This window comes from Desmodus rotundus, chromosome 9 (genome assembly GCF_022682495.2).
Source record: "Desmodus rotundus isolate HL8 chromosome 9, HLdesRot8A.1, whole genome shotgun sequence".
NCBI classification, from domain to species: Eukaryota; Metazoa; Chordata; class Mammalia; order Chiroptera; family Phyllostomidae; genus Desmodus; species Desmodus rotundus.
In genome coordinates, this window is record NC_071395.1 from 95129074 (window position 1) to 95148960 (window position 19887).

Sequence of the window (19887 nt, forward strand, 5' to 3'; positions counted from 1 at the left end):
CAGTATATACTTTGCCTTCTTTCTGTGTATTTGCCTAGTCTGGATATTTCATGTAAAAGTTCATATAATATTGGACCTTTTATACTTGGCTTAGCATTAGTGTTTTCAAGGTTCACCCATCTCAAAGCCTGTATCAGAACTTTATTCCTTTATGTGACTGAGTAATAGTCCAGTGTGCATGTATGCCTCTGTTTGTTTAACCATTCACCTGTTGATGGACATTTGGGTTGCTTTCATCTTTTGGCCATTATCAATAATCCTGCTGGAGGTATTCATGCACAAGTTTCTGTATGGGCATATGTTTTCATTTTTTAAAAAATATATACCTAATTGTGGAGTTTAGGTGCTGGGTTATGTAGTAATTCTGTGTTTAACATTTTGAAGAGCCACCAAACTGTTTTCCACAGTGGCTGCACCATTCTGCATACCTACTAGCAATCTACAAGAATTCGTATTTCTCCGCATCCTCACCAGCACTTAATTATCTTTCATTTATAATTGCATTTGGTAGACAGCCTAGTGAGTATGAAGTGGCATCTCATCGTGGTTTTGATTTGCATTTCCTTAGAGGTCCAGTGAAGTTGGTCTTAGTGATCTGAGTGGCCGAGCGGCTTTTGTAATACAGCTTTTTTAATTGCCCACTCTCAAATGGGGTGGTTTGTCTTGTTGTTGGTGAACTGTTATGAGAATTCTTTATGTATTTCGTATGCTAAATTCTTATCAGTTACATGATTTGATAGTAGTTTCTCCCACTCTGCAGATTGTTTCTCTTGATAATGTTCTTGGCACAAAAATTTTAAAATTCTATGGAGTTCAAGTTATCTTTTTTCTTTTGTTTATACTTTTTGTTTATACTCTCTTTTGTTTATAGCTTATACTTTCAGAGTCAAATCTACAAATCCATTGCCAAATTTGAATTAATAAAGATTTATTCCCATGCTTCTGAGAGTTATAGTTTTGGCCCTTAACATTTAGATTGTTGATCCATTTTGAGTTGATTTTTGTAGATAGGGTTCCAACTTCATTTTTTCTTAAGATTTTATTTATTTATTTTTAGACAGAGAGGAAGGGAGGGAGAAAAAGAGGGATAGAAACATAAATGTGTGGTTGCCCCTTGCGTGCCCCCAACTGGGGACCTGGCCTGAAACCCTGGCATGCATCCTGACTGGGAATTGAACCAGTGACCTTTTGGTTCTCAGGCCAGTGTTCACTCCACTGAGCTATACCAGCCAGAGCCCAACTTCATTCTTTCCATGTGGCTCTCCAATTTGCAGCACCATTTGTTGAAAAGACTTCTATCTATCTCTCTTTTTTTCTTTTATGTTGAAAGATTTTGGCACCCTGTCAGAATCAGTTGTGCCTCAGTGTTTGGAATTCTAGCTGGACATACAGTGGTACCCTTTGTACTACATAGCTGGCCTTATAATTTCCATAAAACCCAGACAGACAAAATATCACAGCTTTTGTCTCGGTTAGTTTTTTGTGTCATCAGTCTAGATAATGTACAATGAGAGACACTAATAGAAAAATCATTTGGCAGTACTTAAAGAAATATGATTGGTATTTGTAGGTGAAGAGTTGTTAATTTTTTTCTTTTGCCTTTGCCAATAGAAATAATCAGGTTGAGCTATTGTGTTTTTCTTGTAAAAATTTGCCTCCACCTCACTGTATACCTAAAACTAATACAAAATAATATTAAATGTAAACTGTAGTTGAAAAATAAAATTAAAAACACACAAAATTTACCTCCACCAAAAAAGAGTAACTTTTATGGCTGCTATTGATGTAAGAATGTCCAAACTTACAGAAAATTTTTATAAAAATTTATTTGAGCCCAACTGATGACATATGCTAGGGAGCAAGATTTCAGATGCTCACAAAAATAGCAGGTTTGCAGCTTCTTTAGTGCATTTTAAATTCAGGAGAGGATGTAAGATTCGAGAAAGCAAGGAGGGGTGTGGATGAAAGGATAGTTAAGATTGTGTGCTCTTGAGGTTGATTAACCCCTTCCAGGGGTAGTACTTCTAGGTGTGCTGACCTGGATGCACAAGAAGAGTGGAAGTTACAGGCCTGGGGTGTGACTGCCACGATGACCTGCCTGCTTAGGGATTCATGATCAGATCACCCTGTGAGGTTCCTTTCCACAGAACCCCCTTGTTGGGCCACATTAATATTGAGTGTTCCTCCTGATTATCTTTATTTCTTCACTTTGCTGTCTTTCTGTGGTAGTAGTGCTTTATTAGTAAGAGTGAGTTTGAGGACTTGAAAGTTTTATACTCTGTAAGATAGGGAAATCTGAATATATTGGCTTTCCCAATGTATACTTATCTTCTGTTACAACAGTTTATAGGCTTGAATTTCTGAATGCACAGTTAATTTGTTATAACTTGAGTTAGAAAAATGAAGTAGACTATTTCAAAATTTATTTATTTTAAAATGTATAGTGATAAATCTCAAAGGAAATGGCAGAATTTTTACATGTGAGGAAATAATAGGTAATGACTATATGAAAAAATACATAGATTTGTTCAAACAAACAAAAAGTCACTTTGAAAGTACTATTTTATACAAACTTATTTACTGAGGTGATGTTTATACCTGCTCTGTAGATAAACACTGCGAGGAAAGAAGGACCTAGTGCCAGTCATGTTGTGGTAGCCCGTTCACATTACTGCTGTCTTTACAAATAATACAGTCCTTCTGAAAGAAATGTCGTTGTGTATATTGATAAGTTTCTTTTCGAGCAGTCACTTCATCTGTTTTTATTATGGTTCACCAGCTATATTAATACTCTCTCTTTCAATTTGAGATACGAATATCGTGTAGAAATGGTTCATCAGTCCTGCAATGATCCTACCAAAAACATCATTCGAGAGTTTGCATCTGACTTTGAAGTTGGAGAATGCTGGGGTTATAATAGATTTTTCCGTTTGGACTTGCTTGCAAATGAAGGATACTTGAATCGACAAAATGATACAGTGATTTTAAGGTAGGAAACATTTGATGTGGTAGCTTTTATTATGAGGCAATAATGTCACCAGAACTTTATTTTAAAGTCTATTCATTTAACAAAGATGAATAGTGAAATTCATACTAACCATAACCTCACTGTGTTCTTAACCATTTCATTTTAGGAGTCCTGTGTGGTCAGTGATAAGTTGTTCAGAAGTGTGTTTGACATCTAGTTAGTAATTACATAAAAAGAAAACTAATTCTAATAAATGTAGTAAGGTCCCATTTATCTGTTGAACTTCTTGCAACCTCACTCTTGGCAAATCAGAGAATAGTGAAAAATCACAGACTTATTTTTCTCACTTGACATTGTTTATATCTGGATGACCGGTTTTATAAGCTTAATTTCACAAAAAGATTTTCAGATCCTCTAGATAATAGCAAATTAAAAGTAAGGGAGTAGAGACAAAAACAGAAGAAAATAAACTGATAGTAGTTGGTGTATTATTTTTAAGACAGGACAGGACAAACTTTCAAGCCACAAAAAAAACCATTTAATGTTGGGGTAAACTTTGTAACTCAGAGCTTTGGTCATCATCACAAGAGGTATTAATTTGGTGATAAAAATGAGGGCTTGAGTATTTAAAAAATAGATTCAGCCCTGGCCAATGTGGCTCAGTTGGTTGGAGTGTTGTCTTGTAACCAAAGGGTTGCAGGTTCAATTCCTGGTCAGGGCATATACCTAGATTGCAGGTTTGATTCCCAGTCCAAGTGCTTTTGATCACCAGTCCAGGCATGTACGAGAGGCAACCAGCTGATTCATCTCTCTCACATAAATGTTTCTCTCTTTTCCTTCCTCTCTCCCTTCCCCTCTCTCTAAAAGCAATGAAAAAAATGCCCTCCGGTGAGGATTAAAAAAAATAGATTCAAACGTGTTTTGAATTGAGAGGTTGCATAGTGTTAAACAGTTTAGAAAGCTTTCATGAAGATCATTTTAAAAGCTTTTTTTTCCTTGGAAGTAGTTTGATATACTCTTAAATTTCTGCATTGTACAGTCCTGTTCTTCCCAACTCATGGTCAATGTTGCATTTCAGCTAGATTATTACAATAAATATGCTTTAATAGGTTAATCATGATAGGTCATGTTAATTCTTTAGAAAACTCTAGTAAGTTTAGATAACTGACTTAAAGATGACTTTTCAGAATTTTATTTTATTATGATTTGTAAACTGTGTATATAAGTGGTGAATATGAGGAGCTTTGAGTTCATTTTAACTTTGGCCTTACAGCGTAATGAAACTTAAAATTTTAGAATTTATAGTTATAGATTCAAGGCTTGGTTGATAATATTTTTTACTATTTGGATTATTTTTCATGTGCAGCTATTCTTTTAAGGTTTCAGGTTCGTTCACCAACTTTCTTTCAAAAATGCCGGGACCAGCATTGGTATATTACTCAATTGGAGGCTGCACAAACTAGCTATATCCAACAAATAAATAATCTTAAAGAGGTAAGCAAAAAATACATATTTTGGTGATTTAGTGTTTCATTGTCTTACTGGCCTGTTAACATTTGTAATTAGGTTTTGGATATTTACTGCTGTTTGTAATTTTGTAGAAAAACCCAGTTATCTTGTTCTTTATTCTTACCATTTTGAACCTCTAATTCTCTACTATTCAGTAGTCACTAGTCGCATATGGCTATGTAAACATAATTAAAACAACAAAAAAATTCAGTTCCTTAGTTACACTGGCCACATTTTATTTTATTTATTTAATTTTTTCATGTTTTGATCATTTTTTTTTATTCGTTTGGTTGTAAAAGACACATCTTTTGAAAAATTCAAATGCCAAAGAATATGCCAAATGTATAAAGAAAAATGTACATTTTTCTAATTCTTCTCTTCAGAGAAAGGTGTTATTCTTCCCTTTGAATTTCCTGTTCCCCAAACCTACTTCTCAGGAGGGAAGCAGTGTAGATAGCTTGGTGCATAATCCCATAGACCTTTGCTGATGTTTATTGTTTTTTGTTTTTTTAAATTTTTATTGTTATTCAATTACAGTTGTATGCCTTTTCTCCCCATCCTTCCACCCCACCCCAGCTGAACCCACCTCCCTTTCCCACCTCCACCCTCCCCCTTGATTTTGTCCATGTGTCCTTTATAGTAGTTCCTGTAATCCCCTCTCTTCACTGTCCCCTCCACACTCCCCCCTGACTATTGTTAGATTGTTCTTAACTTCAATGTCTCTGGTTATATTTTGTTTGCTTTTTTCTTCTGCTGATTATGTTCCAGTTAAAGGTGAGATCATATGGTATTTGTTCCTCACCGTCTGGCTTATTTCACTTAGCATAATGCTCTCCAGTTCCCTTCATGCTGTTGCAAAGGGTATAAGCTCCTTCTTTCTCTCTTCTGCGTAGAATTCCATTGTGTAAATATACCATAGTTTTTGGATCCACTCATTTGCTGATGGGCACTTAGGTTGCTTCCAGCACTTGGCTATTGTAAATTGTGCTGCTATGGACATTGGGGTGCACAGGTTCTTTTGGATTGGTGTTTCAGGGCTCTTAGGGTCTAATCCCAGCAGCAGAATTGCTGGGTCAAAGGGCAGTTCCATTTTTCGTTTTCTGAGGAAATTCCATAGTGTTTTCCACAGTGGCCTCACCAGTCTGCATTCCCACCAACAGTGCAGTAGGGTTCCCTTTTCTCTGCATCTTCTCCAACATTTGTTTATGTTGGCCACTCTAACCGGTGTGAGATGGTACCTCATTGTGGTTTTAATTTGCATCTCTCTGATGGCTAGTGATGCTGAGCATCTTTTCATATGTCTCTGGTCCCTCTGTATGTCTTCTGGTCTGTTCAAGTCCTTTGCCCATTTTTTAATTGGGTTGTTTGTCTTCCTGGAGTGGAGTCGTGTCAGTTCTTTATATATTTTGGAGATCAGGCCCTTGTCTGAGGTATCATTGGCAAATATGTTTTCCCATACTGTTGGTTCTACTGGCCACATTTTAAACGCTTGTGTTGGGCATTGCATATGAAAATATTGGCACCATTGCATAAAATTGTATTACAGCCCTGGCTGGTGTGGCTCAGTAGATTGAGCACCAGCCTGCAAACCAAAGGCTTACCAGTTAGATTCCCAGTCTAGGCATGTGCCTGGGTTGCAGGCCAGGTCCCCAGTTGGGGGTGTGTGAGAGGCAACCACACACTGATGTTTCTTTCCCTCTCTTTCTCCCTCCCTTCCCCTTCATCTAAAAATAAATAAAATCTTTTAAAAAATTGTATTACAGTGCTGCTATAGCTTGAGGTTATCTCTTTGTGTTTCTTTCAGTGACTTCTGTATTTCTCTTCCCCATGCTCTCTTGAATGTAGAGGATTCAAACCTGTAGAACAACTGAAAGTTGCCGCATCTTGAATCCTCAGCATTGTTGAATCGAACACTGGGGAGGATCAGTTAACTTTTTATTTTACAGGGTTGACTAAATTATGTAAGGAATGTTTCTTTCTGCAAATGGAAAATGATATGGGGTAGAAGGTTTGAAGAGCCAAGAGTGGTTAATAGATGAGGGAGGGAAATACGAATAAATACTTACTTTCAGAGGTTTTCATGTTAAATATGCCACTTAAAACTGCCTCTGTTTATATAGAGTTTGCTAATTGTATGTGTAGCTTGGGCCGGATGGGAGAAGGATGAGAGTAAATCGGGCAGTTTTTCTTTGTCACAGATTTCTCCATAAGCAGAAGGCAGCAGGTCGTGAGAGAGATGGTGCAAGAAATGGTTTAAGAACATATGAATATATTGTTTTACTTAAAATATTTTTTGCTGTACTACAGCAAAAAATGACTCATGCTTATGACTCATGTTTATTTGTACTGTTTTTGTCTTAAAAGAGACTTACTATTGAGTTATCTCGAACTCAGAAATCAAGAGATTTGTCACCACCAGCTAATCATCTCAGCCCCCAGAATGACGACACTCCCGAGACACGGTCCAAGAAGTCCGGGCCCTGTGCTGACGTCCTTCTCCAGGATGGGCCTGCTTCAGCTTCCGTAAGAGAGGCCAGAGAGGAGGAAGATGAGGAGAAGATTCAGCATGACGATTACCATGTAATAATCAGACCAGCGTTAGATTTGTGTTTGATAATATGATGGAGGGGATCAGTGTGCTGAAAATCTTGTCCATTTATTTTTATTATTAGTGTATGCCCTTCTGGATATGTTAAGTCAGAAGTTGCTAAATCAACATGTTGTAGGGTTTTTTAATTAATTTATTGCAGAAAATTACACTCTACAAAATAAACTGTGATGTACATTCTAGAACCTATATAGATTGTGAATTTCAAAAATATGTTTTATTTCCATTCACTGAAAGTAGTAAATACCTTATCATTGCATATGTAGATAGATGATTTATGATTTAGGAAATAGCCAGCTTTTGTCCCAGCTAAACAACGCCCAGATTGAAAATTCAAGAAGTGGTTGTTTTTGTTTAAGGTAAGGCAGAGATGCAGAGACAGCTTTTTGAGACTTCAGGTATACATTACAATGGAGCCATCAGGGAGAGAGACTGAAGACAAGTTTAAGGTATTGACAAAACAACGTATTTAAGGAGGTTATTAGGGGTTGTAAAGGAGCCTCTCAGGTTACCCTTTTGATAGGCTGAGGTGGAGGAAGGGTAGGATGGAGTTTACAGGGAGGGCAGCTGAAAGTTGGGGGGATTCGTGTTTACTTGTAAGTATTTTTTGTCGGCATATTAGTGACAGGGTTTTACAATGACCTTGCAGGTAATAGAGGTTAGGTAGGATTTGAGGAATGATAATTTGAAGTGTTACTCTGTATGGAGTCTTACTGGAAGCTGACACGGAATATATGAAGCATTTCCAGTTACATTGAGGGCCAAGCTGAAGTTGGCAGCAATAAATTATTAGTAGTACTAGGTAATGTGATGGTGAGATTTTCTTTGCAGGGCTCAGCTGCCTAGGCCCGGGAGCAGAGAATTCAGATGATTACAGTATTGTTTGGTGCTTGGGCCACATTGAGCTATTCTTTGAGGTTAAAATCTTGTTTCTTTGCCTTGTTCTAGCACGAGCTTTCGGACGGGGATCTGGACCTAGATCTTGTTGGCGAAGATGAAGTAAATCACCTCGATGGCAGCAGTTCCTCTGCCAGTTCCACTGCGACAAGTAACACGGAGGAAAATGACATTGATGAGGAAACGATGTGAGTGGCGCACACTAACCCCTCCTACAAAATGCCTGAGTGACAGTTAGTAGAAACATACTGACTGGGGCTGCAAGTGGGGATGGTTAGCGTATTTTCTCAGTCATCCTAATTAACGGGTCTTGAAGGAAGGACTTGACTTCGTTTCCTCTCTCTCATCCCTGGGTTCCAAGCTGAGTAAATTTTGGTTTTAACTTACAATTTTGCAATTATTTCATATTTAAGAAAAGTTGCCAAAATACTAACCAAGAATTCCCCTATTTAAAAAACCGCCCAAATTGTTTCCACAAATGTTAATATTTTTGCTTTGTTATGTTTCTCTTTTTTTCACTCTCACTATGTAATTTTTTTGTGAGATATTTGAGATTAGGTGAGTGTACTACTCCTTATATGATTCCTAGAAACAAGTATGTTTCTTATGTAACTACAGTACAGTTATCAAAATCAGGAGATTAAAATTGCTGTAATGCTATAATCTGACCTTTTATAAATTTTGCCAGTCCTTTGGTCTAGGACCCAGTGCAGGGTCTCATGTTGCACATGTTGCTTTTAGTTAAGTATCTTTAGTCTGCCCCAGTCTGCGTCACTTAGTCTTTTTTTTTTTCATTTGTTTTTCATGACTTTTGACACTTTTGAGAAATAGAGAGCAAGTATTTTGTAGAAAGTTGTGCACTTTGCAGGAGTCTGATGTTTCCTTGTGATTAGATTGAGCTTAAGCACTTTTGGGAGGATGCTACAGAATTGGTGGTGTGGCCTTTTCACTGCATCATATGAGGGCGAAGTGAAGGGCCTGGGTCTTCAGTCTGTACCGCCTGGTTACTGCGATGTCTGCCAGGTTTCTCTACAATTATGACTTTTCCCTTTGTACTCAAGAAATACCTTGTGGGGACATATTTTGAGACTAAACATATTTTTCTCATTGTACTTTTGTCCATTAATTTTAACATCCATTGGTAGTCCTAGCTTGGGAAAGATTACTGTGTTGATTGCCAAATAATGATCCCATTATTCACTCTGCATTTATTAATTGGAATTCTACTTTATGGAAGAACTTTCCCCTCTGCCCCATTAATTAGTTGATTGATATCATTAATATGGACTCATGGATTCTTATATGGTTTAACCCATTTACTGTCGTGATTTATTGCTCAGATTTTCCAAGACTTAGCCAATGGGAGCCTGTTAAAGAGCTGACTCCTGTGGCTTTTTGAGATGTCCTCATCATTTCTTAAGCACTTTCTTATTTTCTGGCACTATTAAGACATTGCAGGTTCATCTTGTAATTCATCTGTTCCAGCCTGGCACCAGCCATTTCACAAAAGTGAGGTTTAACTCCCTCTTTGACCTTGCTTCATTCCCACAAATTACCTCAAAATGGGTTGTTTTCACTTAATGTACCCCTTAGCATATGTGGCAGATTGTCTAAAAGGGTTAATTAGTCAAAATGCAAAGCCTAAGTACCTTTAAGTCTCCAAATCAGAAATCATTATTGTAGTGATAGTTCTAGACATTTAAAATAGAACTCAATGGAATTAACATGAAAAATTCTTTTAAATGGTGATTTTGTAAAGTTTAATCCACCTTGCTAATGGGTAGATTAAATACGCAGTTCTATCTGAATTACTTTTTTTTTAAGATTTTTAAATTTTATTTATTTACTTTTAGAGAGCGAGGAAGGGAGGGAGAAGGAGAGAGTGTGAGAGATTTGGTTGCCTCTTGCATGCCCCCAACTGGGGACCTGGCCACCACCCTGGCATGTGCCCTGACTGGGAATAGAACAGGTGACCTCTTGGTTCACAGGTCGCTCAATCCACTGGGCCACACCAGCCAGGGCTGAATTACTTTTTATTTGACTGTTAGGTCTCTTGACTTTTTCAAGGTTGTTGAAGGCAGTTGGATTTTACATAAAACTAGACTCACAACCTTTCATTAGATTGACTTTTTAATCCCTTTTCTAATAAAAAGTGTTTGATCACCGCATTTCTCGGACCATAAGACGCACCTAGGTTTTAGAGGAGGAAAATAGGAGGAAAAATTTGGAAGTAAAAGATGTGGTAGAGTATTTAATAACATAAATAACATACTATTTCACCAATGCAAATGTAAGCTACATTTGGACTATAAGACACACCCCCAATTTCCTCCCAAATTTGGAGAGAAAAGTGCGTCTCATAGTCTGAAAAAATGGTATGTCTATCTATATAGATAGATATATATCTACAGTAATATCTCGATTCAGACTATTTTGTATAATTTGATGGAAATAACACAGTTAATCGTGAGCTATTTTGAGCACTTAGGGAATCCTAAAATATGAGATCTTAGGAAGTAAGACTGGTTTTTTTCTTTATAGATGCAGAAAAATAGGCATACAGTTTGGTTGGATAATGATTATTATAAACATCTTGTAATTAACTAGAACATATTTATCAAGTGGGCCTCTTTTTCCTTCTCTCTACTCTTCTTTTACTTTTTCCCTCCTTGGTCTTTCTACAGTAGTACTACATATTTTATTCCTGCAGTTTATTTTTTTCTTTTCATTTTGAAACAATTATAAATTCACATGCAGTTGTAGAAAACACTAGAGATCCTATATATCCTTTACCCAGTTTTCCCCAGTAGTAAATAACATCTTGTAAAACCATGGTACAATATCACAGCCAGGACGCTGAGGTTGGACAGTCGAGATACGGAACATTTCCATCACACGGACCCCTCTTGTTATGCCCTTCTGTACTATACCCATTGTCCCCCTACTTCAGTCACCTCCCAGTCACACCCCCCGTAACCCCTCATGGGGCCCTGTGTTCCCCATTTCTGTAATTTTGTCAAAAGAATGCTGCATCAATAGATCACAACCTTTAGGAAGTGGCTTTTTTCACATTGCATAGTGCTCTGGAGATTCATTCAGGCTCTTGTTTCCTTTAATGTTGAGTAGTAGTCTGTATTGTAGATACACCATAATTTGTTCAACCATTCACTGGTTAAAGGCCATCTGGATTGTTTCTGGTTTTGGGTTATTATGAATTAAGCTACTGTAAGCATTCATGTATAGGTTTTTCTTACATAAATGTAAATCTCTATTTCTCCAAGATAATGCAACTGCTATATTCTGTGGTAATTGAATGTTTAGTTTTTCAAGAAAAACTAAACAGTTTTCCAGAATGTTTGTACAATTTTGCAATTCCTGTGAACAGTGTATGAGTGATCCACTTTCTCTGAGTCCTCACCAACATTTAGCATTGTGAGTGGTTTTTATTTTAGCCATTCTGATAAGTTTTTAATGATACCTCATTGTGGTTTTAATTTGCATTCCCATAATGGCTAATAATGTTGAGCATCTTTTCATCTGCTTAATTTGCCATCTGTATATTCTTGGTGAAATTTCTCTTTGTGTCTTTTGCCTGTTTTCTAATTGGATATTTTTAATTGTTGAGATTTTTAATTATGATAAAATATATATAACATAAAATCTACCATTATAACCTTTTTTAATTTTAAACAAGTTTATTTAACAAGACATTTGATTTGAAGGAAAAACTATCTAGGATTCATTTCTTTTTACTTTATTTTTTTATCTTTTTTTTTCCATTACCATTTAACCTCCTCACAGCCCCCTTTCCTCCTGCAGTCAGCACACTGTGGTCTGTGTCCAGAGTCCTTTCCCCTTTTTGCTCCATCCCTCCACTCCCTAACCTCCCCGCCTCCAATAGCTGTGAGCCCGCTCTCTATCTATGAGTCTGTCTCTATTGTGCTTGTTAGTTCAGTCTGTTCATTAGATTCCACATATAAGTGAAGTCATATTTGTCTTTCTCTAACTGGCTTATTTCACTTGGCATAATGTTCTCCAGGTCCATCCATGCTGTCACAAAGGGTAAAACTTTTTTCCTTTTTTTACAGCTGAGTTGTATTGCATTGTGTAAATAACCCATAGTTGTTTCATCCACTCATCTCCTGATGGACACTTGGGCTGCTTCCATATCTTGGTGATTGTAAATAACGCTGCAGGGAACATAGGGGTGCTCATGTTCTTTTGAATTAGTGTTTCCAGTATCTTTGGATATATTCCCAGAAGTGGGATCACTGGGTCAAAACACACCAGCCAGGGCGGATTTTCAGATTTTAAACCAACTTCACATTGCTGGGATGAATCTCACTTGCCTTGGTGTGTAATTATCTTTATGTTTTGCTGGATCTCGTTTGAGAGCCTTTTTTAATGCCCTTAATGGTGTTATACATTTCTTTATGACTGTTTTACAACCTGCTTCTCCCCCAGCAAAAACTTTGAGCCACAGTTCTGAAGCTGGAATGAGTACAGTGGTGTGTGGATTTCTCCCACTTAGAAGTTGAACCAGTAGGGGTGGGGGAATAGGGGCTGTAGCCTCAAACCTCTTCCGCCGGTCTTCTCAGGCCTGCGACCTCTGCTTTATGAATGAACTGAGGCAAAGGTAACCTAGGCCCCAGTGTTCTCAGCATGCTTGTCACTGAATTGGGAAGGGAGGAGGGAAGGAGAGTGGTCTTGGTTCTGGTACCACAAGTACCACAGATTCACTCTTCTTACCAAATTTTACTACATTTTCTTGAGATGTTTTTCATTTGCTCTGTGCTCTTAGAACTCTATTGCCAGTCTTTAAATGGTTGCTTTCAAACTAACTTTCACCGTTGTCACTGGAGAGCAGGTCTGCAGAGCTTTTCATGCTGTCAAGCTGGGAGTGGATCTTGAGACTTCTTTTAAAATACCCCAAACTAGGATTGATTAGTGCTTTTCCAAATAGTACTTAGTCATTTAAAATAAAAGTAAAGTAATAGTGTCTTTAGGTATGAAAGACTTTGTGAGACCTTTGATAGGAGATAACACCATTTTCTATGAAATAATATTTTAAGAAAATAGTATATGCAGTAATGTGAATATCTTTCTCTTTTAGTCTTAAAATGTAGTGTTTTAAGCCTAATTTACTGCCATTAAGTTACAAATTCTATAAAGCTGTAATCTCTTCTGCTTTGCAATGGTTCTCAAATTTTTCTCTTTTAAAAATTAGATGTTGCCAAGCTGTCTTGGTACTAGTTAAAGGTAATTTGACTACTAATACTACCTATAAATGTGATAAGGACAAAAGTCTGTTTCCTCATTTTTGTATTTAAAAGCATCCTGTCTTCACAGGAGAAGGCTAAGCACTACTGTTAAAAATTCACTGAAGCATGACAAATGCTGCTAATTATACCCTGTGGGAATAATGAATTTTGTGTATTCTCAGGTCTGGAGAAAATGATGTGGAGTACAACAACATGGAATTGGAAGAGGGAGAGCTCATGGAGGATGCCGCTGCTGCAGGACCTCCAGGTACAGAGGCCAAGCCCACAAGCCATTCTGCCTTCTCTCTTCTCTCTTCTGACCGTATCATATTTTAATATGTGGCAGCCACACTCTCTATGGCTCGTGGTGTTGGAAGTGCTATATTTTGTAAATGGACTTCAGAGTATATTACTAAGGTATTTAAAAAAATAATAATAGCTAACATTTGGTATGTGTTCATATGTACCAGGCACTGTGCAAAAAGCACTTTGTGTACTTTATCTCATTTGCCTATAAAATAAAATTCTGTGACATTTTAGGCTACTGTCTTTCAAAACAGCCTCTCATATGGGTTCCTTGTATCCATTATTGCTCCCCTTCATTCTATTATTACCCATAGCATGAATTCAGAATGAGTTTTTTTCCCTTCATTATTGTCGTATCATGTCACTTCTGTACTTAGAAACCCTTTATTGGATTCCATTGACTTACAGGTTAAAGTCCAAACTCATTAATACAGTACACAGGCCCTTTATGTGCTGCTCCTGCTTATTTCCTTAGCCTTTTCCTCTCCCACACTCCTCTGCACGTTTTTCAGCCCATCAGATGTGCCATGGTGTCTCACATCTTTGCTTCCCAACATGATGTTTTTTCTACCTTCGCTTTTATTGCATTTCTTCCTGGAAGTCCTCCTTGACTGCTTGCCCTGGGTATCTTTTCTGCTCTCTCAAATTAACCCTTTAGAGTCTATTTAACCTATAGGAGGGGGAGCCCCCCCAAAATCAAATTATCTTCTGGAGGGCAGGCCCCTTGTAGTGCAGGCTTCCCCCACTAGGTGAGTGTTCTAGGAACCCATCTGTATCAGTGTGCCAGCTGATGGCGGTGTGAGGGGCTGCCTTGGGCTTCAGCGAATTTTTTTTTTAAGATTCTCAGTGAGTTTGCCCATTTCATGATCACAGTGGGTGATTGAGGAGCGCACCTGCCACACTGGGCTGAGTGTTCAGCAGTGTCGACCAAAAATGGCGTGACCTCCATGCCCCGCCCTCCCTATTCATCCATTCTTGGCCCAAATGACCTTCTTTGGTTTCCTTGGATGAAAAAAGTCCTCAAAGGGAAACATTTTGTCGGTGTGGAAGAGGTGAAATAAAAAACAGCAGAAGTGCTAAAAGGCATCAAAATCAACAAGTTCAAAAACTGTTTTGAGCAGTGGAAAAAATGTCTCAATAGGTCTATTGCATCAAATGAGTGCTTTGAAGGTGACTGCAGTTTAAATGCGTAAGAAAAAATACAGTTTTTTATAAATACTGGGGTTTTTTGGGTTCCCCTTGTATTAAACATTTTAATTGCTTATTTAACTGCCCATTTTTCTTCCACCTCTGAACTCCATGAAGCCAAGATAATGTGCGTCGTATTAATTTTGCATCCCTAGCACTTAACAGTAAAATAGGGATCATTTAATATTTGTTGAGATAAATGTTGAGTAAACATAACTTTATTACTAAGTTTTGAATTCAGTTTTCAAGGTTTTAAATAGTACTGGAAAGTTCAGAGGTCGTCTTGGTGTAAAATAGATCGTGTATTAAGTCAAGGTTACTGAAAATATTTTAGCCTTTTTTTCCCCAAGTTAAACTTGTGATTTCCTCTCTTAAACTATGTTCTGGGAACTTCTTGTATATGACATTTTTAAATACCCAAGGAAAACTAGAGGTTATATTTTTCAATTTATTTATTCATTCATTCACCAAATACTTATCTGAGCACTTAACTGGAACTGGATACTGTTTTACTCTCTGGAGCTACAGTATTGAATGAAAAGATGTCCCTGTTTTCATGGCCTTTATGTTCTGTAATTCTGAAATTATAATTTATTTGTTCAATAAATATTTTCTGAGTACCTATTATAATTCAGACACAAAATTCTAAGTGCTAAGAAAACAATACTGAATCAAACAGTTAATTTTTATTTTGTGCTTTTAGGAATTTTATACATTTGGTAGGCATTTGTTGGAATTCTTCCCTATTTTAGGATTTCTGGAAAATACAATGAAAAAGACTTACTCTTAAGTAATTTGTAAACCAAAGGTGAGTAGATATGTGAACAATATATGTAACTATAAGACAGTGCACATACAAAATAATTTCTTTGTACTTGTGTACTCCCTCTTTAAGGAGGTGGGGCGTAGCTCTCTGCCCTTTAATGTAAGCTACACTTAGTGGCTTGCTTCCACATCGCACAGTATGAAAAGAGGGGGGGCGGCGACGGACTATGCCGGGGAGATCTGGCAAACACCACCACGGCCAGGTTATCGGATTTAGAGTCGTCAGTGTCGTCGTGTGGACAGCATGTGTCTGGATGCGAGGTGTTGCCAAGGCACCCTCACATCTCTCATCATCCCCAAACCCCAGAGCACAGTCTGACCGTGAGAAAAACATCACATAAATCCCAGTTTAGGGACTCTCTATGAAATACCCGACCAGGACTCATCAAAACTGCCAAGGTCATAAACAGCAAGGAAAGTCTGAGAAACTGTCCCATATCACAGATCAGAGGAACTAAGGAGAAATGATCAACTAGATGTGATTTGCTATTTTGGTTGGGACCCTGCAACACAAGGACGTTAGAGGAAAATTAGTGAAACACAAATTAATTTTGGAATTCAGTTAATAACGTTAATATTGGTTTATTAGTTGTCATAAGTATACCATAGTAATGGAAGATGTTAACAGTAGGGAAACTGGATATGGGATTTACAGAAACATTGTGTTATCTTTGCACTTTTTCTATAAATCTAAAACTGTTCTCAAATAAAACATACAAGTAAACATAAGCTAGATTAGGGGTGAGTTGAGGCTGAGTGTGGAATGCATTATCATTATATGTTAATTATGGAAGGTCCATTTCAAACCTGTTACTGTAATTTGGAACCACACACTCATCTAAAGAATCATGTCTATTAAGATGTTAAGTTGTTCACTACACAGGAAAAGATCTTCTTACACACAAGCTAGGAATAAGGTAAAATTCTAATTTTATTTTATAGGCAGTATTAAATAAGATGACGGCTTGAAAATAAGATGATGGATTTAGTGATTCAGGTGGCCACATTTCCATAAAAATTACATGGTTTATTCAGTTATTTTCATTTAGTTACAAGAGAATTTATGTTTAAATTTGTGCTGGAAAGATTGTATCATTCTAATCTAGAACATTAGCTAGTTGAATCAGCTGAGTAGGAAAAATCTGTTCTATATTTACTAGTCATGTAATTTATGAAACAGTTTAATAATACTTCTTAGTTGAGAACTCAGAGTTATCACTAGGCTATATAACACACTTGTAAAATAAACCGACATTATGTAAGGTTATTACTCAAAACATCTGTTATTTCAGACTAGGAATTTTTAAGGTCACCTGCTCCACAAATGTTTAATGAATGCCCACTAGGTATCAGCCATTTTGTTGCTCGTTGGGATTAAACGATGAATGAGCATCGCTTTTCCCAAGTGAGGAGCCAGCACTAGTCAGTTTGTGATGGTAAACGCAGATTCACTGCCACCCAGACCGGCAGTGAAGAGCTGCTTGGGAATGGGTGAAAAAAGGCTTCAGAGAGGTGGTGATGCTTGATCGTGCTTTTGAAAGATAAGCTAATAGTTCATAAGGGGAGCAGAAGAATGAGGGAGATAAGATAAAGCCATTCCAGACAGAATACGCAGCATTGTTCCTTTTAGGAACTTCGGATAATTGAGACTTCAGTTTCATATGGGGTCGGGTCAGTGTGAGATTGGTAGGCAGGAACGAGGTCACGTAATGGGAGGTCTTATTCGCCAGGCTAAGGAGTTTGGATATTTTTCAGTGGAACCACTAAAGGTCTTTAAAAGGGAATGTGGTCAGATTTGGTTTCACAGTGGAAGATGAATTAAAGGCGAATGGGACAAAATTAGTTAGAAACTTCCGAAATATTACAGGAGGGAAAATTATGAGGGCCTAAAAGAAGGCCATATCAGGAGGGGTGGAGAAGAACAAATCTTCTGAGATGGGTTAGCCTCTGTAGGACTTGGAGTCCATAGCTGGCTGGGTTGGGGTAGGTGACGATGCGCAGGTGATTCTTTAAAGCTTCTAGGTTAGGCTGTACCGTTACTTAAGATAGTCCAGGGGCAGGAGATAAGTATGTTCTACTGGGTCTGTGTAGATTGTGAGCGACACGTGGGACTCCCAGGCGTCTGTCTTCAGACCCCATCTGTGTAATTGCTTAGAAGATCTCAGGTGTGCAGCCCGGTCTAGAGCTATACATTGCTTTTTTTTAATACCAGACGTCATAATTTTTATTAGAACAAATGAGTTAAAAATATTATCCCAAAGACGCGTCCATAATATATGTCTACAAATCAATCAGAAGGAGATAAGACAAAGTTGTAGGGAAAAAAGGGGGAAAAGACTGGAATAGACAGTTCGCAAAAGGGGCTGTTCAGGTGGGTAGTGCGTATTTTAAAAGGTACTCGGCCTCTTTCTTCAGAGAAATGTACGTTTTGTGTCCCAGGGGGGGTCTCATGAATTTATATACCTACCTGGAGTTTGTTGAGCTGAGCTCCTTGGATGGGTAGATTAATATTTCGTCACGTGGAGGAAATTTTCAACCATTTTTCCTCAGATGATGTTTCTCCTCTTCCAGTGTGTGTATGTTGGCACGCGTGGTGGGGTGCCGCAGGGATCCAAGACTGCTAGTTTTCCTCGTTTTGTTGTGAGGCCAAAGAGAAACCACACCCACTGTAATAGTTAGCATTTAAAAAACTGGCAATACTAAATGTTGAAAGCATGTGGAGAGATGGAAACCCTCGTACGCTGCTGGCTAGGACTGGAAATTGACATCACCCCTGCGGAAAACTCCTGGGCAGTAGGTGCTAAAGCAGAATGTACACATACCAGTGCTCCCCCAGTTCCAGCAGAAATGTGGGCCTCGGCCTGTTTGTCTGCACAGGAGTATTTAGAGCAGCATTGTTCCTTTCGAGGTGGTTTTTGTGCTTTTTCTTTTAATTTAAGAAAAAATGTAATTAATAATGAAATAAAGGACATGAAGAAGTAGAGCAGTGACTGCGAGGTAGTTAGGGCGGGGCTAGACGCTGCCGGGCCTCCGCTGCCCCGCTCCTGCACACAGGCTCTGAAACACAGCCAGGGAGCCGCTGGGGCGACCTTTCAGCAGGATTAATCTGTCTCGGCTCAGGAGGGAGGAACCTGTCACTGATACATTTGTTCTGTTTTGGGGTGTTTTATATTTTTTCTCTGTGTGCTTCAAGAGCAGTTATCTGCTCATAATTTTCAGTAGTTTTATTCTTTGTGGCCGAAAGTTAGAAGCAACCCAGTCTCTTTCCCAACAGAATAAAGAAATTGGATATATTCATATTGTAGGATGCTGCATAGTAATACAGATGAATCTCATAAACATAATGTTGAAAAGAGAAGCAGGATAGAAGAGTATGTCCATACTTTCCATAATGTTACATTTATATAAATTTCAAAACAGGCAAAAAATAATCTATGGCATTTAACTCCGAATGGAGATTACATTTGGGGAGGAAGGTTAATGAGCAATTTGAGGAGGCGCCGGGGGAGGTTCTGGGGTGCCAGTATTTTGGGAACATTTGTTAGGCTGTATACTTAGGTCGTAGACACACACGTGCCCCCACACCCCACAGTGATGGCTACTCCCAGAGAGGGAAACTGAAAATAGATGCTAAAGTCTTTGTTTGATGCCTGTGGATGAACACTTTAGTGGAGTAGAAAGGATGGGAACTTGGAGAGTGAGGGAGGAGCCAAACGGCATACACCCCAAAGGAAAGTTGTTTTTGCTCGTTGGTGAGGATAATGGCCTGGAAGGGCAGTGAGGAACAGGAGATAGCATGCTAACACTCCTTTCTATACTATGGGTTCATTTAACACAGGCAACTTCTGTTTTTTAAGAACCAGCTTTCATTGCATTAGATACCATACAGCGGGCTACTGACCTTATTTACTTACTACTCAGAATCACCTGAGTAGTGATTCTTTTTGGAAAAAGCTCTTGGATCCCACTCCAGTGTTCTAGTTCAGTACGTCTGGAGTGCAGCCCAGGAATCTAATTTTAAAAACTCCTCCAACCGACTGATACGCAGCCTGATTTGGCAACTCCCTAATAAAGGAAAAGTGTTGAGAAACAGTTTCATGGTGGAGGGAGATAGTTTTCTGCCAATTTTAACAGGAGTTCCAGAGGGTACAGAGACTGGGAAGAAGAATTAGTAATGGAATGATAATCCTTAGAAGAGAAAGAAGTAGGAGAAGGTGAAGTCATGAGGATGTGACTAGAGATGAAAAACGTTAAATAATTACCCTGAAGCTTCTCAACAATTGAACTTTTCTCCTCTGTTGTTTCCATCCCTCCTATGTCAGAAT

At 38.2% G+C, this 19887-nt stretch overlaps 1 protein-coding gene across 1 annotated transcript in view; it reads left to right on the plus strand.

Annotated features, from left to right (window-relative positions):
* The window catches only part of TRIM37 (tripartite motif containing 37), an 87716-nt gene that overhangs the window by 37852 nt on the left and 29977 nt on the right, over nt 1-19887 (plus strand). The window contains exons 13-17 of the mRNA XM_024573289.3: nt 2810-2989; nt 4348-4462; nt 6842-7057; nt 8034-8170; nt 13426-13511. Coding sequence (XP_024429057.2) covers nt 2810-2989; nt 4348-4462; nt 6842-7057; nt 8034-8170; nt 13426-13511 — 734 coding nt within the window. The remainder of the gene's footprint in view (nt 1-2809; nt 2990-4347; nt 4463-6841; nt 7058-8033; nt 8171-13425; nt 13512-19887) is intronic.